The 20,442-nt window shown below is 35.0% G+C and overlaps 4 protein-coding genes across 4 annotated transcripts; 2 read left to right on the top strand and 2 right to left on the bottom strand.

Annotated features, from left to right (window-relative positions):
- The first annotated feature begins 1,246 nt into the window (after positions 1–1,246).
- LOC117914317 (TBC1 domain family member 22B) lies at positions 1,247–9,152 on the top strand. Its single transcript, XM_034829602.1, has 10 exons — positions 1,247–1,462; positions 2,764–2,920; positions 3,021–3,204; positions 3,997–4,067; positions 4,423–4,560; positions 4,658–4,749; positions 5,786–6,057; positions 7,668–7,753; positions 7,963–8,064; positions 8,705–9,152. Exons 1-10 carry the CDS (start codon positions 1,380–1,382, stop codon positions 8,864–8,866), a joined length of 1,347 nt encoding a protein of 448 aa, XP_034685493.1. The 5' UTR covers positions 1,247–1,379; the 3' UTR covers positions 8,867–9,152.
- A 95-nt stretch (positions 9,153–9,247) lies between these two features.
- Positions 9,248–12,437, bottom strand: LOC117914318 (pentatricopeptide repeat-containing protein At1g62350-like). The gene is made up of 3 exons (XM_034829603.1): positions 12,103–12,437; positions 10,977–11,363; positions 9,248–9,679 (listed from the first exon to the last, which is right to left on the bottom strand). The coding sequence occupies exons 1-3, from the start codon at positions 12,412–12,414 to the stop codon at positions 9,650–9,652; spliced, it is 729 nt and encodes a 242-aa protein (XP_034685494.1). The 5' UTR covers positions 12,415–12,437; the 3' UTR covers positions 9,248–9,649.
- A 152-nt stretch (positions 12,438–12,589) lies between these two features.
- On the top strand, positions 12,590–13,263 carry LOC117914319. Its single transcript, XM_034829604.1, has one exon. The coding sequence runs from the start codon at positions 12,612–12,614 to the stop codon at positions 13,113–13,115; it is 504 nt and encodes a 167-aa protein (XP_034685495.1). The 5' UTR covers positions 12,590–12,611; the 3' UTR covers positions 13,116–13,263.
- Positions 13,264–14,578: 1,315 nt separating this feature from the next.
- LOC117913860 (peptidyl-prolyl cis-trans isomerase FKBP16-3, chloroplastic) lies at positions 14,579–20,231 on the bottom strand. The gene is made up of 7 exons (XM_034828950.1): positions 20,152–20,231; positions 18,908–19,188; positions 17,012–17,095; positions 15,927–15,976; positions 15,517–15,565; positions 15,367–15,441; positions 14,579–14,897 (listed from the first exon to the last, which is right to left on the bottom strand). The coding sequence occupies exons 1-7, from the start codon at positions 20,186–20,188 to the stop codon at positions 14,778–14,780; spliced, it is 696 nt and encodes a 231-aa protein (XP_034684841.1). The 5' UTR covers positions 20,189–20,231; the 3' UTR covers positions 14,579–14,777.
- Positions 20,232–20,442: the final 211 nt, after the last annotated feature.

Raw genomic sequence — 20,442 nt, forward strand, 5'->3', positions numbered from 1 at the left:
CAAGTGAAATTAACTAAAAACAACTTAAACAATATTAGAAATCAAGGTCTATAATATTTAAAGTTATATATTTGTATTTTTAAAATAAAAAACTTTCATATAAAAATAAAAAGTATGCATTTATTTTATATTTTTATAAAAGAAAATTATAAGATAAAAAGTTTTTGAAATCATTATTTTTTCAATACAAACCTTTAAAAATTCTTGTATTTTATATAAAATTTATTATTATTATTATTTAATGATTTTATAAAATAGGAAATAAAAAGTGTATGTATTGACATTCAATTATTTAATTTTTGATTATAAGATGTTTATAGACAAAATATAAAGTAGCGTTTGGATATATTTTGTATTTTTAGTTTTTAAACTAAAAAACTTATATATAAAATATTGAATTATCAATTTTGACAAGCATAATTTAGATTATATTTAAATAATAAATAGATAGATAAATAAATATACAAATTACAAAGAGATGACTCGAATCTACGATTTATTATCTCTAGTTAAAAGATTACGAGATTTTAACTCAATATATACATCATGCTCTTCAACATAAAATAAAATATTTGAGAATTTGAAATTTTCTTGTTTTTGGGAGGTTATAACTTCTAACCGTTTTTATATTTTATATAAAATTTTTAATTTTTAAAAACTACTATTTTATGGAGTAAAAAGTTAAGAAATGTATCATATTACTTTTAATTTGAAGATAAATTATTATTATTTAAATATTAATTATCTTTAAATTATAAAGTATTTTAATCTTTATAAATTTTTTAATATGCAAAATTTTACTTCAATTAATTATTTTATTTTTTAATTATAGGATATATTATTATTAGAAAAATGGTATTTTAATTTTTATAATTTTAAATACATAAAATTAATAAATTTACATAAATTAAATAAATCATTTTATAATAAAAAAAATAAGTATTTTAATTTTGTAAATTTTATAAATCATTTACATAAATTATTATGGATTAAAGTTTATCTACCCTTTTATTACTGAAAAATAAAAATTTTCATGTATTAAAAAAATTGAAAATAATATTTAAAATCACTATCAAACAAATTTTAACTCTTATTTATAAAGTTATAAATATATGGTAGATGTTAAAAAAATTATTTCAATTTATTTTTTAAATAAATTATTTTAAAAAATAAATCCGAGACTTTTATAATCTTATTTGTAAAACAAAGTCTAATAGAAAAAAATTAGGAAATTTATCTCACATCTTATTTTCTTCATTTTTTCATTCCTTTTCTCAGCAACCAAACAGAAGTATACTCTGATATTTGCTCTGCATTATGAAAATTTGGGGTTGAGATAAAAGCGAGGGTGCACAAGCCATGGTCTTTGCATAGGAACAATGAAGAACAACAGCAGCAGCAGCAGCAACCACATCGCAAGCCTCGATTCCAGATTCAACCAAACCCTCAGAAACGTTCAGGAGTAAGTTTTTTCTTTAGATTTTTTGAATACCCGTTTGGGGAAAAGGCTCGGATCTTTGAAATTACGTGATATTGTCGAGAAACTGTCTCTGGGTCTTGTTGATTTTTGATGTTTCTTGGTGGGTATCATTGGGAAAAGGTGTGATTCGTGGGATCTCTTTGTTTGACTGCTGGAACAACGAGGGAAAAATAAAATTGAAGTAAAATTTTGAATGGAATATTTATTGTCTGGTTTTAATTGCCATCCAATCAAGTGAAGTTAATACCAAATTATTTGGTTTAAATTGAAAAATTTATCTCTATTTTATTTTGTTTAGTTTCTTGGCAAGTAAAAAGAGGATGATTCAATCTGGGAATGCATACTAGGTGTTGTTTTATTTTCATGCGTGCTAGCTCAAAATTAGTAGATTCAGTTTACTAAATTTTATTATTGAATTGGGTTGTTTTAGATTTATAGATTTATGCTAACAACAGGTTGCAGTGTGTGCTTAAACAATATGAAGCCCAACTGGGTTTTGATCCTTTTGAATTGAAGCGTTGATAATTAATGAAAGGTAGGTTGTCATCGTAAGTTTGATCTTTTGCTGAATCGGTGCTGTCAGCACTAAATTTCATGTTATTTACATGGTTGAAGGGAAAAATGCTGATGTTTTAGATGTTTGGAAGTGTTTTTCTTTCCCTTCATAGTAAGTTCTTGGACCTTTTGAACCTGAATGAGATGATAATGGTGGTATTCCACTCTCTTTCTCTCTCTGCTTCCTCTATGGTAACTAGGTGAATAGGTTGTGTGTTTGTGTTTTTGTTTTAAAAGTTTAAATTATGGTGATGATTTTGCTTGTATCTTATGTATTTTCATTTATCTGTAGTGTGATTTTCTCACTTCATTCTTATTAGCTATTCAATATTATCTTTACATCTTCTGATTTGTTTTAATCTGGTTTCTTTGCATCCTGTTTCACATCGAATAGTCTACTCTGCATTTATCTGTCTCAGGCTGCCAACCAATTTGTCTCCTCACTGCTTTTGTTGCATTATCTAATGTTCTATTTGTTTTTGGGATCCTATCTGTTCATAATGGAAGAGTAATGTTTGATATTGACCATATGATTTGTTTTTGTCAAATAAATTGGTCCTCTGTATTTTCATTCACGTGCTTATCAAGAAGGATAGTTTTCTTCAGGGATGACCTAGGTTATTTGTAAATTGTATTTATTCTATTTATTTGCAGCAGTGGTGCACTGCTACTATCTTTTCCTTGAACAAATCATGTGATTGTAATCTTTATTTTATTTCACTATGTAGGTTACTTAAGGGCCGCAGTTTCCCTGGTAAAGTATTACTAACACGGAGATCGGACCCATTGGATAGCTCAAGTGTTCAAGAACGCAGTCCAGATGATGAAAGGAGTTTCTCAGACAATGATACTGGACCTAGTGATCGTATAGACAAGTCTGTTGAGGTAGTGTTTGTTAATTGTAATAAGTTTTTTTTGCTTCCAATGTTAATAGTATTGATAATTAATAAATTTTGAAGTCCGAAACTTTACATTTTTAATTCAGGAAGAAGATGAAGGCACAGGCAAGCCAAATAACACTGCAACTGCTAATAAGTTAAAATCTTCAAAACCAAATACTGAGAACACACCCAAAGAGGTTCCGAAATCCACAATGGGTGCTAGAGCTACAGATTCAGCAAGGGTTATGAAGTTCACGAAGGAGCTATCCGGGCCAACTGTCATATTAGGTATTGCTTTATTGTTTATACATTCACTTCTGTTTCTGTCCCATTGATAATCTAAGGAGCATACATATGTCAATGTATACATCTCAGATACGATGGCGCCGCTTGTAGACTGAGACATGATGGTGTTTGAGATGGTATATTATCATGTATGAAATAGTGATGTATAATCAGCATTGAGATGGTAGCCAAGTGTAACTCAGTTTCTAGTTGTGTAAATACAAAAGTTCATACTACTAACCAAATTTTACTATGAATTTGGTGATTAGTGTTATGCAAAAATAAAGTTGAGGCTTTGGTAGCTTTGTAGTGTCCATGTGTGAATAAGTCCAAAGAGGTTTCGCTTTTCATGCATTTGTAGTTTTAGACTTAGATCACACACTGGTAGATTTCCTTCATCGTTTTCAGCTCTTTTGCTGGCCTTCTGTGTCTTTTTTATGTACTTCTTATGCTTAATGTCTTCATCCAAAAATGAAGGAAAAATAATAATTACTGCATTGGCATGAAGTCCCTGTCTCGAGGAAAAAAGGAATATTAATTTTTCGCCATATTCGTGATGTGTGGTGGCATGATCCTTGTCATTTTAATATTTGTATTCATTATTTTCTATGGTCATTGTTAGTAGTTTGAGTCAACCACTTCTTTCAGTGAATTGCATTCTTATTTTGATTGAAATTATCTGCAACCATTTTCATCTTTTTTTGGTTATCTCTAGCAGTTCCATATCTCTTCTACCTGGGATCTTACTATAAATTTGGGCCTTTTTCCCCTGATTATTTCTATTTCATTGTGTAGAAACATTGCGTGAGTTATCCTGGAGTGGCATACCACCATATATGCGCCCCACTATATGGAGGCTTCTTTTGGTAAGTAAATACAACTATTACTCTTATGAAAATTGATGTAATTCATCCTTGCTCTTTGATTATGGGATTGAATGATATGGGTGGGTCCTGAGGAGTTACACTTCATGTATATATTCTTTTCTACCTACTTTTGGATGAGAGTTCTATTTCTCTCGTGATTTTATTAGTTTTCTACTCTTTGGTTCCTACTGATTTGGACTAGAGGGTTAGTTTTGTAGAGCTTGCTTCTCAACTTGAAGGGATCATTACATTTGATTTGAGTACAAGCATACCTAGTCTGATCTCTTATTAACAGTGATTGTTATTGGACTATATCTGTTTGTTTGGTTGAAGTTTAAATATGAACTGACAACAGGGATATGCACCACCTAATTCAGATAGAAGGGAGGGTGTTCTGAAAAGGAAGCGCCTTGAGTATCTTGACTGTGTTTCTCAGTATTATGACATTCCAGACACTGAACGCTCGGATGATGAAATCAACATGCTACGCCAGGTATATCTAATGCTAATTGATCACCCAATAATCACTTCTGTCCAATTCTTTATGATGATCTCTTCTAACCATGTGCCTGTATTGCCTATGTTGTTAGATTGCTGTTGATTGTCCAAGAACGGTGCCTGATGTTTCTTTCTTTCAAGAAGAGCAAGTTCAGAAATCCCTGGAGCGCATTCTTTATACCTGGTTGGATATTTTACTTTTCCTTTCCTTGTGTAGTTTCGAATAGCTTGACATGGTATGTAAAACACACATAGGAAGGAAGAAAAATGATCACAACTATGTTGGTGAAGACAATTGAATCCCATATGAAAAAGAAGGTTGTTCAGTTTCCATTTGAATGTTGTATCAATTGATTGGATCTTTATTGATCTGGTTCAATGTATATCTGTACATGCACTTATGTGTGTGGTTTACCTATCTATCAAAGCTATTCTTATATTCCCTTTAAGTAATTTTAAAAACCTCACAGTGCTCTTAAAGAGCGACACCTAGGTCTATACCCATGGTACTATCATATTTGAGGTTTTGGGAGTTTTCTCCGTTAGATGTCAAAGTCCATGCCTATGTCCTTGTTACATATTTTGCCAAATGGATCTGAGCCCCAAACCACATGGCTATGGCTCTGTTGCTTCATAAAACTCATGTGAGACTAACACTGACTAATGGCTTCTTTCCATTGAAATGCTTCTCTGTAATATTTCACTTTTTTGTTGCCCATCAGGATAGTTATTAGGGTGGGACCCTTTTGACTGTTTGTCCTTGATCTGTGTGCACATGGAGGATGCATAGGAACATTGTAATATAATTTTCCAAATTCTAAAAGTAGTCATGAAAAATATGCAGCTTGTCAGTGCAGTAACCCATTTTTATTTCATAAAATGATATATTACTGTGGACATTGTGAAGGATTCCCCTTATTATTCTTGAAATTTCCGCATCATTCCAAAACTCCATGTATTGTTTCCCCCTATTCAATCCCATCCTGCAAACTTTTATTGTTACACTGACTTGTCAACCTTTTCACTATATTTCCTGATTAGTTCCTGAATTCCAACTCATTCTTGGTGTGGAGTACTTTTATGTCTCAATATTTTCAGTATGATAAGGAACTGGCTAACATGTGGGTTATGGTTTTGAAGCTGTCCTTGTCCAACTATGTTCCTTATATTAATTTAGTATTGGTTGTAACCTTGTGTAATTTTTCCTGATTTGTTTCCAGGGCGATTCGACATCCTGCAAGTGGCTATGTTCAAGGAATAAATGATCTTGTGACCCCGTTCTTAGTGGTTTTCTTATCAGAATACTTAGAAGGGAGCATGGATAATTGGTCTATAATTAATCTGTCTCCGGAGAAAATCTCTAACGTAGAAGCTGATTGCTATTGGTGCCTATCAAAGTTGCTCGATGGTATGCAAGACCATTATACATTTGCTCAACCAGGAATACAAAGACTTGTGTTTAAGCTGAAGGAATTGGTCCGACGGATTGATGGTATGCCGTTTTGTTGATGATCAAGGAAATTTATTGCTGTTTTTCATCAATATTACTTTCAACAATTTTCCAAGAAATAGTTCAGAAAGAATAACTAAACAAATCTTACTTATTTCTGAAAAAGTCAGGTAATTTGCTTTATTTGTCTTGATTTGGACTGCGGATGGAACTGTGAGCAGGTAGTTAGGTTGAAAGCTGAACGCTTTTACTTTATTCAGAGATTTGTTTAAAAGGGTAGCCTTTTGTGTTGTAGAGGGCTATGGTTTGGGTTGCAAATGTGGTCCATGTCCAGGTAAAACAAATCTGGACATATCAAAAGGGATTTAAAGATTAGTGAGGTTTAGTGGGTAGAGTTGTCAAATTGTAAAAAGGTTGAGGTGGATTTGTGGGAGGTTCCATATTCAAGTCCTAATGGGGACAAAAACTTCTACCTATCAAAACAAGATAGTTTGCCATATTTCAAACATCTAAAAAGAAACAGACTGAAACAAAAATAAGTAGTGAAATTCAGGAATCATTTGTGTTATTAGGTATTTTAAGGAATGAATAAGTTGGTCTCATATTTGTATGAGGATGGTTAATCTATACTGTATAAGTAGATTTTACGCTTTGCATCTACAGTTTTGTAGAGTCCCTCTCCTTAATGTGCTTAAATGTAGGGTTTGGAAATTGAATTGGATAGGACTGGTCGGTCTTTGAGCTAGGCTCATTACAGTTCAGGGTTGGAGTGGAGCCTCAGACCAGTTATTTAAGTGAAAGAGAAGACGGAATGGATGCAAACTCAAAACCATAAAGAAATTTCAGATACTGCTTAGTGCCTGTTTAGGAGGGATTCTTGTAAAGCCATCTTTAGTCCGAAGTGCTTGTCTGTAGCACTTCTATCAGAAACACTTTTTATGGAGAATTAGTTTGTGTTTTGATACAAACTATAAAAAAAAGTCTTTTAAAAGTGTTTTTGGTAATGTGATATAAAAGGAAAAAAAATGAAGAAAAAAGGAAAAGAAACACCTACCAAGTGTTAGTCCAAAAATTGCTTCAAGTGATTCTCTAGATTTTTTAAATTGATTTTTAAAATTTAACCAAGCACATAATTTTTGTGAGAAAAGCTCTTCCAAACATTAGAAAGCGTTTGTAAACCTTTAAGAATTACGCCCAAATAAACTCTTAATCCCTTACAGCTCGCCAACCCGATACAAACATCTTCCTAGTTGTGTATTATTTTGAGAGAACATGTTGATAATAAATGTTCTAATACAAAAGGTATTACTTCTATGACTATGTTTTAGTTGCAAACAAGAAGAGTATAATTTGGATAGTCAATCCATAGGTTTTAATTGGAAGGGAACTCCTGTTTCTCCCAACTTTTAACTGTAATGAAAAATGTATTTTTTGTTTTCCCCCCCTTTTCTATAAGGCACTTTGGCTGAATGCAGTTTTAAATTTTACTACCATGTCATGGTTTTTGACCCCATACAATGTGTCAAAATGCCATCTTTTTGAATATCACTTTCATTTTTGTGGAATCTATTTATTATCTTTTCTCCCATTTATTGATGCCCATATATAGTCTGCCATGCCCACTTCAAGTGTCTGATTTTGAACTGCACCAGAACCTGTTTCAAGGCACATGGAGGAGCAAGGGCTTGAATTTCTTCAATTTGCTTTCCGTTGGTTCAACTGTCTTCTAATACGAGAGGTTTGTCTCACTACTTGCATCACTAGTTTGTGCTCCAAGTCATGATTTCCTCGAGTTTTCTTTTCCTTATTTAGTCCAGAGCATGGGTCAATCTTAAGAACTAAAGGCTGCAAGTTGCATCAACAGACATACCTAACTGAGATATGACCTTGATTGGTGCTTTTATCATTTAATAAGAAGAACTATTGACATGTTTACTGTTTTGTTAGATACCTTTCAATCTTGTTACCCGCCTTTGGGACACATATCTTGCGGAGGGAGATGCGTTGCCAGATTTCCTTGTGTATATATTTGCCAGTTTTCTTTTAACGGTGAGATATGCTTAATGCTCTTCCTAATGCTGTTTGGTAGGAGAAAAACTGAAGACAAGTGTGTTCCATAGCTTTATCAATATGAGTAAAAACTTGCTTTTTTTTTTTTTTTTTTTCCTTTCACCGTTTGTAACTGTTAAATTTTCCTAACCCAGCACCTCAAAAATCTCCCAACCCAGAATGACACATAATCTTACAATTCCAAGGGGTAGTAACTAAACCTGTAACATTGAGACCCATCTGGGGCAAATGGTTAAAGTAGGAAAGCAAAGCAAAGGGATATTGAGAATTTTGTGACCTTCAGAAGCCTCAGGCTAGAGAATTAGTATTCCCCTTGTAAGAAGGGGTAATTCAGGATGCAGAAATGTACACCTGCTTGGGCAAGATAGCATTATCCTCGCTGGCTCCAATATTAAACCCCTGCTGTCACCTTCATCCAAATGACCATGGCTAGAATGTGTTGCTACAGTTGAATCTCCCATACCACAAAAACTTGTTTCTTCATCAAGCACCTTCGAAAGAGTTCCATCTTGTAGGATTATGTTTGTGTTTTTTTTCCTTGAAATTTCTTTGCACAATTAGAAGCTAGATTAAGCATGAAACACTTAACCATGTGTACACTTTTTTTGTTTGTTTTCAGTGGTCGGATACGCTTCAGAAGCTTGATTTCCAAGAGCTGGTAATGTTCCTTCAACACCTTCCAACTCATAACTGGACTCACCAAGAGCTTGAGATGGTGCTTTCCAGGGCTTATATGTGGCACACCATGTTCAACAGCTCCCCCAGCCACTTAGCTAGCTAAAAACAAGTAATATTATTCATCTATTAACAACCCCGAAATTTTCTTTCCCTTGTCTTTAATTTTTTGTTTTTCCTACTACTTGGTTCGATACTTCGACAAAGTGGTTTATTATCGATAATCATGTGTTCTCATTTGTGGCTTGTAACATCTGTATTTTCAACATTTCCTTGTAGATTTACCTTCTCCAAAAGAAAGAAAGTTAACTCTTCCTTCGTGTAATGGTCATTAATTTCCATGAACAATGGGGTTCTGACGAAACATAATCTGGTATTTTTATTAGTTTTTATGCCTTTTGCTTGCATATTCTCAGTGGAATCCCCTCAGAAACCTGCCATTTGATTTCTTATTTTTAACCAATTTTTGGGTTGGGAAATTGAATCATGATCGTAATGCTGTATACTGTGTATTATTGCATAATAATATATGCTATAAATAAGAAATTCCTTGCAAAGTTTTTCAGAATGATACATGAAAACTTGTAAGTCATATCCTACATTTGAAAATATAATTCCTTTACAACAATGCATCATCAACCATCTGGTGCTGCAAATATAATCTTTGACTAGTTATCCCAACCTTTTCCCAGATCAAAGCTCCCAGGTGAGGCCAGGGGTAAGTTGATAAAGTAGGTTGAAACTTAGTCTGTATCACCTTGAACCTTGCTTGGTCTGATGCTGATATTAATTAGGCTCTAAAGAGGGTTTGGTGAGGTTCACCACCATTTAGCAGCATAGACGTTTCTCCAACAAGAGCTCAGCCAGCTTGGTGAAGTTCTGGAAGTTGTCAAACAAGGTTGATCGACCGTCTTTTTGGCTGGAAGAGTGCAAAGAACCCACAATCAGATACTTCAATAGGCCTAGTTCAAAATGAGTAAACCCACAAATATCAACATTTATGGAGAAGCACTGCTTTGTTGCAACATTGCAATGCATTAGGTAGAGATGCAGTGTTCTGGTTTAATTGCCATTCATTGATGAACAGAGTTTTTTTGTTGTAGAGAATGAGAATCGTTCGTAACAAATTCGTAAACTTTGAAGCAGAAAAATACTTAGATCACAGCAGTGGGATAACTCAAACTGATTATTTTCGAAATGGTAAGATTGATATGAAAGGCTTGAGGCAATGGCTAAATGAATATCTGCTTACACTGTGATTCGTACATTTTCATCCAAGGTCCAAGGAAAATTTTATGAAACACAGAGAATAGACATGAGTTTAAAAGCACAATGCCTAGAAACAGAGAGAAATATAAAGGAGACCAAGATGGTGACAAATGAGATTGAGGATTACAAATGACAGAGAAGAGAAGAGTTCAAGCAGACACAGAAAAATTCTAGTTGTGCCATCTTATGCAAATATTATCCGCTTTGAACCCTATTAGTCTCCAGATTTTAAAACGCATCTACATATTTTCGAGGGATTGGCCTTTATGGGCATCATAAACTTCTCTCTCCTAGATGAGATGGACATCATAATGCCTCTTATGGATTGAGTGTCAAAAACTTCTTTTCCCAGGCGATGTGGGCATTGTGTCTACATGTTTTAGAAGGGTTGCCCTAGATGGGTGCTAGAGACTTCTCTTCCCAAGGTGATGGGAAAACCCTATATGGGTTTTAGAAGCCTCTCTCCCCTAGATGAGATGAGATGGACATCATAATGCCTCTTATGGATTGAGTGTCAAAAACTTCTTTTCCCAGGCGATGTGGGCATTGTGTCTACATGTTTTAGAAGGGTTGCCCTAGATGGGTGCTAGAGACTTCTCTTCCCAAGGTGATGGGAAAACCCTATATGGGTTTTAGAAGCCTCTCTCCCCTAGGAGATGTGAACATCATTATCCCGGCTCCTTATCCGTGAGAAATAACAATCCAAGCTAGCCCTGCCTGGAAAAAGGATGCTATGGGTGAATCTACCATTCACTAAACAAGCCACAAAATTCATTGAATATGTGCATAGACAAACATGTGGCAAAAATTTCAAGATATGGTTAAGATCAGATGGATTGTAGGTTTGTATTCATACTTTCAAGGAAGTCTAAGCTTGTAAATAGTGTAGAGCAGAAAGAAGATGAAAGAAAGTGAAAATGAAATGCGTGGAGAATGGGGTTCCTTACATATTTCTTTTCTATTTCTTCAAGGAATTTCTTAGGATAATCGACGTACTCCTCACATTCCTTCTTTACACCTGCAGCAAGCTCTTCTTCTCCGGCGTTCTCGAGGTTTCTGATCAAAATAGTTAAGGTCAATTTGTCTGGAGCACAGCCTGAAGCCTTCATCAACCCATACATCTCCATTGCCTTCTCTGTCATACCCACTTGCAGATACGCTCCAATCATCTCAGTATAAACCCTTGTATCAGGTTCCAAGCCTTCCTTCTTTAGTTCAGAGAAAAGCCCTTCAGCCATTTCAATCAGTTTCTTCTTTCCCAGAATCATAATCATATCAGAGTACAGGGATAGATCTGGTTTGTACCATACTTCCTTCCGGATGAATTCAAACACCTATAACCTGATTCCTTTTCAGATCAAGCCACATAATTGAAATGAAAAAAAAAAAACACCCGACATATACATTATATGCAAGTTTAGGCTGTATCAAGGAAGTATGTTTGTTTGAAAACGGTCTTCTAATTAAAAAACACTGAATTTTTTTACTGAAAATGGTTGTTTAAGAATTTATCTCAAAAACATTTGAGGTGTTGTCAAGTATTTTTTAGAATGTTCTGAGAAACAAGTGAATTGAGTTTAAGCATTGTACATAAGCGTATGATTTTATAAAAATTAATCTGAAAGAACCGTTTGTCATATTTGAAATATTTTCAACAAATGGTTCTCAAAAGCTGAAAAGAAAATCATAGAAACCTTTATCTCTACAGTATAAACAAAAATTTGACAGAAGAACACACGACTTCAAGTAGGAACAACATTTCACAGGAAAGAACTATAAACAAGAATGAAAGAAGAGAAAGACAGAATTGAGATCAAACTTCAAACCCATTGAGACATCTTCAACTTTTCATGGAAAAGAATTATAATTAACAGGAACGAAAGAAGAAAAGCAGAATTGAAGCCAAAATCCATATGGAGAAGAGCAAAAATACCATAGAAGCCCTAATCAAATACAAGCGAGCGAGAAACATTATAGAAGAACAAGCAGCTCCACAGAGAATCAACAAAGAAGAAAAGTAGAATCAGAGACAAACCCATATGGAGAAAATCAGAAATATCGCAGAGCCCTCACCTTTAGGGTTAAGTCCAATTCACCTTGCCTCTGTAACTCGGCCAATGTATCCAACAAATCAGACTTCAAGAGCCTGCTGACCCTGCTACTGAAAACCTCCTCCAATTTAATGGAAGATTTGGCCAACTTGAGAGATTGAACAGCTTGTATGGCTTCTGTGGACAGCACCCTTGACCTCCACAAGGGCTTCCTGGGTCCACCCCTCAAACCGCAGATGATTTTTGGGAATTGGGGTTTATGGGTTTGTGGGTTTTGGGGGAATCTCAATTGGGGAAGTTGAAATTTGAGAAAGCCCATTACAGTACACTCCATGAGAATGCAGTAGAATTGAGAATTTGAATATTTGGCAGTACAGAGAGATCTTAAATATCAGAAATACCCCTCGTGTTTCCTATAATATCTTCGGACCTCCTCTCTATCGGGAGTTACGGATTTCTCAAATATCTTTTACTCCCCTGGGTTTTTTCTGATATATAGGAGAACTGTGGATTCTGAGAGAGAGAAGAGGGATGGGGTTATCAGCTTCGAAGCGAGTCAAGAGTAGCCTTCAGAACTCGCCGAAGTTTGACTCAGTCTGCGACTCGGTCTACTCGGAGTGTCTCGACCTGAGCGAACACGCCTTCGCTGGCGTTCGTCCCTACCAGCTCTCCGGCGCCTCACTGCGGCTCCACCAGTCCCTCTGCGATCACCATCCCCTCATCAAGCGGTGGGTTCCATCTCCTCCGACTCAATTACAGGTCGACCGCGCTCTCCGAGTTGTAACTCGCTCCGGAGACTCGGTCCAGGACCAAACGCTAGGGAGGGTCGAGTTCAAGGCCTTCGAGGTGGAGCTCTTCGCCGACGCCGTCGTGGCCGGCGCAGGACAAGCGTTGCTGCGGCGAGTGCCGATTGGAGTGGCTGGGATTGCAGGAGTTGGGTTGGTGGCTAGGTCAGGGAAGGAGTTGGTGGCCACGGCGATTGGGGTCTACGCGCTTGGTGTTGCTACGTCTGTTTATCTTGGTTTATCTGGCTGAGGTTGTATACGTGGCATCATCTTAGGCTATCTGTAAGAACAAGGCGTCCATGAGCCGTTGATTATTCAATGGCTCTGATTCGGAATGAATACTGATTGTAATTATCTATTTTAAATTAAAATAAAGTATAAAAATTTTCTTAAACTAATATTATTATAAAGGAATAATATTATTTTAAAATATTTATTGAATGTATCAGATTTTTTTCATTGATGAATGTAAGGAGGAAAAAAACATACTAAACTAATAATGCATTTGATAATGATTTTAAAAAGTATTTTCAGTTTTTTTAATATTTAAAAAATAAAAATTTCTTAAAATCCGTTTAGTAGTGATTCTATGAAGTGCTTTTAATATTTCTAATATCTAAAAATTTATATCATTCAAATATTAGAAATGTTAAAAATGCTTTTTAAAATCACTCTTAAATACACACTTAGAGTATATTTAATAGTGATTATAGGAAGCGTTTCTAATATTTTTTTTTGTTTGAAAGATTAAAAATTTTAAATGTTAAAAATATTAGAAATACTTAGAATGAGACCTCTTGAAAGTAAGCGATTTTGGGAAAGTATATGGGGAAGAGAAGGGGATTAGTGTTTAAGAGGAGGGACAAATATGAAGTGAGGTTGTAGAAGACTATTAGGAATGAGTGGTAGGAGTTTAGTGAGAAATGATAGGAGGGTGAGATTTTTGGAAGGAAAGATAGTGTGATGATAATTCATTAGAATAGATATGAACAAAATTTGGGGTGGGAGGTTGATATTTTATTGAAATCCTTTGTTCTCTAGCCAAAATAATGACTAAGAGAGTTGGGAGAAGTAGAGGTCTTTTTTTAAGAGGTTGCAAGGGCAATTGATTAGAAAAGATGTACATGAAATCATGGTTAGGTGGGATTCAAAAAGTGACATTTTTACAGTTAATTCACCATAGTTCTCCTCAACAAATTGTAGTATGGAGTGGTTTCCAATAGGCATTGTATGGAACCCTTAGTCCCAATGAAGGTATACTTTTGCTTAGGAAGTTTCATAGGAAATTTTTTTGACTTTGTATCAACTCAAAATGAGGGATTAAAGATTGTCGAGTAAATTTTTTTTATGTGAAGGAGATGAAAAAACGGTGGATTTTAATAGATAATGTCTTATATTAAAAACGTTATTTTTTAATTTGTATGGATCTTTTGTAAGGAAGACAAGAAAGAAAAGACGAAGAACGACTCCTCATAGAATGAGAGAAATAAGAGAGTACATAATTATGGAATGCATTAAGTACGCATGAGAAAGAGCTCCTTATCTTTGTTTGATATTAAGGCAAGGGAGTTATTTTTTGTATTCTCTTTTGCCTTTTTAATCTTCGATGCTTTGTATACTTCTTGTATACTTCTTTATGCTCTTTTGGTTAGCACTTTTAATACATTTTTCTTCTTCTTCCTTTTCTTTCCCCCCAAACTTTCCGGAGGTGCGTGCTTTTATGTAGGAACAAATATGTTCTTAATATGAAAAGGTTTTTATACAACAAAGAAGAAATGAATTAATGGAAGTATACAAGGCAAGTGGTTACATAAGGGACCTCATCCTCCAGCTCCTGTGTTTGGAGACTAGGAAAATCCAACAAGAAAATATAAATGGAGATTGCAACCCTATCCATCTTTCATCCTGACTCTTACTCTTCCTCCAGTTCCAGGCCTGGTATGTATTCCAAACTTACGTCGAAAACAACTGGACTGTTTGCAGCAACCCTTGGCCTGCCTGGAGCTGAGGTAAGACCTTTCGGGAATGCCAACTGATCAGAAGAAACCACAAAACAAATGAGTTCTTGAACCCAGATTAAAAGAAAACGGAATTTCAGAATCTTGTAAAAAAAACAAATGAGTTTTTTTTCCCACTACCCAAACAAGCAAGCTATGCAAAGTAAATGGAAAATCAGTTGAAACCCTAACAAAATCTGCAAACATACAAGTACAGAACCATGGAGGAGTAGGACGAAATTGCTCCCTTCTGCTAAATGGACCCTATAATCATATGTGGGCGACATACATAAGATGACAATAGCTGCAGATAAATCACAAATTTGTAATCACAAGGCCAAGAACTCAGAGACAGAATTCTGATCACTGTTACGACTTAAATCCATAATATGAAGATGCATCTACTATAGGGTTGTTGATCAACCAAGAGAATGAAGTTAAGCAGGAAAAATCCTTTTTTCTCTTTCTTTCTATTGGAAATAGGGCATCAAGGAAGAGACTTACTGGTCCTGGAATGTAGATTCGGCGTTTCCCTCCAGTTTTCATTGTCAATATCCCTTCATCAAGTCCTTTGATCACCTATTCTACTCATTCAAATTAGTAAACCATTTCAGTAAGTAGTAAAACTCAGTAAAAGCTGCTTATAGATCTTACCTGACCAGAGCCAACCCGAAAAATATAAAGCTGACCTTTCTCCAAGGAACTGTGAAATTGGAGATAAAAAGTTTGAGAGTTAGAAATGAGATTTGCATGGATGTTGTTTCTCAAGCACCTGTAGTGGGCAAGTGGCATCCATCACAAAATGGAGCCCAAGATAATAGATTGTTGATGCCAACAATCATGATGACTGGAATGTTTAAGTCGAGTTTATCCTTAATTTTAATATAAAATATTCATCCCATCTCGTATTTACAAGCCACATGTAGAACAATTAGGGTTCTTATAGAGACCCGAGGATTCAGCTCCAATGTCTAGCTTATTGATAACTAAGAATTACCAACATAATTCTTTGATGCAAGAGTAAAATAGATTCAGCGAGATCCACATATAATCAATGAGCTTACCTGTCAAAAATTTGTCCAGACGGAACCATGGCAACATAGTTTGCAGCCACCTGTGATTATAAATGAAATCAGTGTGGGGAACAGTCATAAATATGAAGCAAAAACTAGATTATGATAAATTTGTAAGACCATCATTAAATAAAAATGGTCATATAGTTTAAATCACAACATTGAAAGCATGATTGTATCTTATTGTCATGCAACTTAGCAGTTGTAGCTATAGTTCTGTCATACTTTTCAATTGAAACCGTAACTAAAAAACGATCCAATCAACCACAAAATCTTGAGCCTTTTTAGACAATAAGGAGATGACTTGATAGCTTAGGGAGGGGATGCCTTTTCTTAACACCTCAGTTGGCATACAACTTTTCTAGTTTGAATTAGTATATGCTTGTGGAGAATCCGGATAAGAAAGAGGGCCCATCATGACAATCGATCACCAACCTCACCAACCTGCCCTTTCCAACCCCTTGACATAAAATTAAAAAAAAAAAAAAAAAAATCCATCTTGAACATTGCCAGCTTCATCTAATTTTAACTTTGGATTATCAGTCTCAGAATTAAAGTGCAATAGTAAGGATGGTATCCTGAATGTATTGCTTAAAATTGAAGTACAATGGAGCATGGAAATCAGAAAACAGTGAGGTGACTGGAAGATATCATGTTCATATCCAACTATACAGAAGCATGGGTGGGAGCAGGATTCAAGAAATTTAAAGCATCATCCTCTGTGTGTGCAGAGGCAATGGCTCTTCATGAGAGTCTCACAGGATTCAAGAATTCTATGGCAAAGCTAGTGGTTGGAGATGTAGAGAGCTCTTTGAACTGGAAAAGAGGAAAGAATAAGGCATTTCATCAGCTGATTTTGATGCAATTTTAAATAGTTAAATGTCAATGTATCACATATGGGTGGTGCAAACTTAGGGCGTCGGTCTGTCAGAAACTGATGAAAGATAGAGGTCCCCAATCATAGAACAAAATTTAACTGTTTGCATTAAACTTCAGATTTTTGAGCACACAACATCCCTTTATTTCTACATTGGCAAATGAAGCAAGTTTTAAAAAAATCAGAATCATTTACACACCTGAAAACCAATTGGTGGACTAGGGCCTTCACCAACTTTTATATCCTTATACTGCAAACCAGATTCTGTAGTTACCATAGGTACCTTCAGTCAAGAAAAGAATATGTGAGCTTTGTACCAATCATCATCCATAGAAGCCAATTATCAATGTTAACCACAAGGTCCTTAGATTCCCTACGTAACAGCTCAAGAGCTATATAAAGATGTTCAATGAAGTCACTTCAAAGAATTTTTTGTCTTATTGACTAAAAATATTTTTGGTATAAATCTCCAAGAATTTGCACATGAAAAACATTCAAACAGTTTTATTGCAGTGGATGAGACCTATACATGTAGAGTTGCCACCCAATCATGGCCGTGTTGTATCTGAAAATGTATCAGTGACAAAACAGGATGATTCCACCAATCTTAATAACTGCAGTCATGTGAATGGTAGAAAACTCATGTTGAAGAGGTACATGGACATGGTTCCAGGTGACTGCAGCAACCCATGACTCAGAACTCATCATTTGAATGCCGAGGACTCGAACATATATATTTTAATAGAAAATATGAAGGAATCTGTATTATACTAAGAGAGAGCTGTACAGAGATCTAAAGATTTCTTGGACTTGGATCAGCAATGCAATAGGCAAAGGTGTGAGGCAGGTTGATTGTAGCTTGTAAAGCATGAGAACTAAGCCTCAAAAGGGAAACTCAAGGCTAACACACAAGAAATACTGATTACAACATTGGCTCTAGGCATAGATAAAGAAGGTCAACATAGGCATAGTATTAGAAGGCCTTTAAAATCTTGTACACGCATGCTCTCTTATGAAAAAGGAAGTGTATCTCTTGACTACCTCGGACTTTGAGGTTTGAGCCTTAAGGGATTTGAGCTTCTATAGCTATCCTCGAGGTGTTTCACTTAAACCTACAGAAGATGATACCTTATTCATATTCTAAAACTACAAACTTGAGGTTGTCAATTAAGTAAAACAATTCCAAGACGAAGCTACCTAAAATATGGAAATGCAGCAGGCCATGCCAATCAGAGCCTAAACCATCAAATTCTAATATAGAATTATTGAATATGAAATATGTCTTGAAAGGATTTTAATATCCATCATTATATCAAGAAAATAAATGATGCAGCAGTATAAGCTAATAGATAACCTAAAAAAAAACCATCTTGTAGGTCTTGCTTAGGCAAGAATCTTGATCTATGAGGTACAAGCATATACAATAAGGCAAAACTTAAATCATGAGCAGTGCACCTTGTATGTTGTTTACACTTTGAGGAATGAACGCCAAGTATTTAGCTTCTAAAGCTATTTTTCAGAGGCCTTATAATGAACCTTGTCAAGCACTACCTCAGATATATTCTACTTTGAGTTAGGTTTCAAATTTCCTTCCTCTGATTTGAGTTGTGTCCTTGTCTGTTAGTCTCTTAGGCTTTGTTTGATTCCTGAAAAGTACTAAAGAAGGGAAAAAAAACTAAAGAAAATGATATTTTTATGTTTGGATACAAGGGAAAAATGTGAACCAACCCCGCACCAAGAAAGGGAAAACAAGAAAAAGGAAAGGAATGAGGGAAATTTTCCTTAACAAAAAAGTGGGAAAAATTTGGGAAAAGTGCATTCCTCAACAATTTAATTTCCTTTCTTTCAACTTTTCCATAGACAACAAAACAAGAGAAAAATTATATAAAGCTTTTTTACCTTCTTATATTTCCTCTTGATTTTCTTTCCCTCAAACTTTTTGAAAACCAAACATAACCTTAAGGAAATTTAGATACAAGTCTATATACCATTACCATGCAACTGACTTAAACTAGGAAAATTTACATAATATACAACGAGATTACATCTAAATGCTAAATGTGCCAGACAAGGGAGCTATGTAATCTCACCATACATTTTCAAGCTCTTTCTCACAAGCATCATCACATAGTCGTGGCTTATCCTCTGGAGGCAATCCAGCTGCCTTGGCATCAAATGAGTCTATGAATATACCGGAAACTCCAAGAACCAAACCAATCGCTTCCCTGCGTTTTAACATCAACCCATCACTATACTCTCCTGTCCTTGAAGATTTAACTACTACTTCCAAATTTGAGCATCGAATATTTAGACTGCGAATTTTGTCTCCAGGAATGCTTTGATGAGCAGGAAACAAACTTCTGGCAAAACCGGAACCTACAATTATAGAAGTATTAAGAACATAAAGTTTAAGAGCAAACAGTACACAGTAGAAGTTATACTTAAAGATAGGAAAATTGTAGCAGGACATATTTAAGAGAATCTAATGGTTGATGTTTAAGCAAAAAACTAAAGACTGACCTGGAAAAGAACACTAAAACATGCAACATTTTTCAGAAAATAAAAATTACCCGTTACTAGTTTTGCAACATGAATGACCCAAAAAAGGAAATGGAATTTAGAGTGAAAAATCATCGGATTTCAAAGCAAATCAGAGAAATCTAAAGCTGTGTTTGGTTGCAGATAATTGGGTTTTCTTGGGACTATTCCAATTCTGTAAAATTTGATAATCTAACCGATTTTGGGCTTTATGGAATTGAAATTGAATACTGGACCCCTTCGAAGCCTCCAATTCTAATTCGAAGAACCCAATCCCATTCAATCAAACACAGCCAAGAACAGACCATAAATCCAGCAATGCCTCTCAGAATTTCAACAATCTACAATTGGGTTTGCTCAGGAATTCCAAAATCGGTAAAATCTGAAAATCCAGCAAACTTAGAGTCTATGGAATTTAAATTAAATCCCAAAACCCTTTGAAGCCTCCGATTCAAATAGCCATTTTCCATACACCCAAACACCAACAAAACAGAGGATATTCCAGCATTGCCCCTTAGAGTTTCAGCATTTACATCAAACATAACCAAAACCATTATCCAGAACACCACACAAACTCAACGAAGACAGTGACTAGAGAAGAAAAGAACCCAAAACACTACTGACCCCGTTAGGTTGCTGAGAAAAAAAGAAAAGGAAGAAAGAAACAGCTACTCAGGACCCAGGAAAACTACAAGCTGAACGACACTGAAGCCTCAAAACAACAAAGAAAATGAGACCAATCATTTTTTTTCTCAGAAACCAAACACGCTAAACAAGTGGAGAAATATAAGTGAAAATTACCAAGCGGAAGCAGCAGAGATGAAGGAGAAGAAGCCATCCTCTGAAACCGAATTGGGTTCGAAACTGGATAATGAAATTCTTTATATACCCTGCACACAATACGCTTCCTTCTTTCGCCCATTGAATTACCGTTGTAGCCTTTATCTATAGTATTATTTATTTTTGTAAGAATTTTAAATGTTTTTCACCCAAAATATTTAAAAATATGAGTAAATTTCATTCAAACCCCTCAGAATTAGCTTAAAAATATTAAGCCACCATTTCAAATTTTGTTAATTAACATCCTTATAA

This window comes from Vitis riparia, chromosome 5, assembly GCF_004353265.1.
Source record: "Vitis riparia cultivar Riparia Gloire de Montpellier isolate 1030 chromosome 5, EGFV_Vit.rip_1.0, whole genome shotgun sequence".
Lineage (NCBI taxonomy): Eukaryota > Viridiplantae > Streptophyta > Magnoliopsida > Vitales > Vitaceae > Vitis > Vitis riparia.

What these genes read in the sequence shown, in the direction of transcription:
- LOC117914318 (XM_034829603.1), bottom strand. Translation starts at nt 12,414, where the DNA reads ATGGAGTGTACTGTAATGGGCTTTCTCAAATTTCAACTTCCCCAATTG. An exon ending in AATTGGACTTAACCCTAAAG is followed by an intron (nt 11,364 to 12,102) that starts GTGAGGGCTCTG and finishes ATCAGGTTATAG; the next exon opens with GTGTTTGAATTCATCCGGAA. An exon ending in AAGAAATAGAAAAGAAATAT is followed by an intron (nt 9,680 to 10,976) that starts GTAAGGAACCCC and finishes GCACTCTTCCAG; the next exon opens with CCAAAAAGACGGTCGATCAA.
- LOC117914319 (XM_034829604.1), top strand. Translation starts at nt 12,612, where the DNA reads ATGGGGTTATCAGCTTCGAAGCGAGTCAAGAGTAGCCTTCAGAACTCG.
- LOC117914317 (XM_034829602.1), top strand. Translation starts at nt 1,380, where the DNA reads ATGAAGAACAACAGCAGCAGCAGCAGCAACCACATCGCAAGCCTCGAT. An exon ending in CGGGCCAACTGTCATATTAG is followed by an intron (nt 3,205 to 3,996) that starts GTATTGCTTTAT and finishes TTCATTGTGTAG; the next exon opens with AAACATTGCGTGAGTTATCC. An exon ending in CTATATGGAGGCTTCTTTTG is followed by an intron (nt 4,068 to 4,422) that starts GTAAGTAAATAC and finishes AACTGACAACAG; the next exon opens with GGATATGCACCACCTAATTC.
- LOC117913860 (XM_034828950.1), bottom strand. Translation starts at nt 20,188, where the DNA reads ATGGCTTCTTCTCCTTCATCTCTGCTGCTTCCGCTTG. An exon ending in ATCTCTGCTGCTTCCGCTTG is followed by an intron (nt 19,189 to 20,151) that starts GTAATTTTCACT and finishes CTATAATTGTAG; the next exon opens with GTTCCGGTTTTGCCAGAAGT. An exon ending in GTCCACCAATTGGTTTTCAG is followed by an intron (nt 15,977 to 17,011) that starts GTGTGTAAATGA and finishes TTATAATCACAG; the next exon opens with GTGGCTGCAAACTATGTTGC.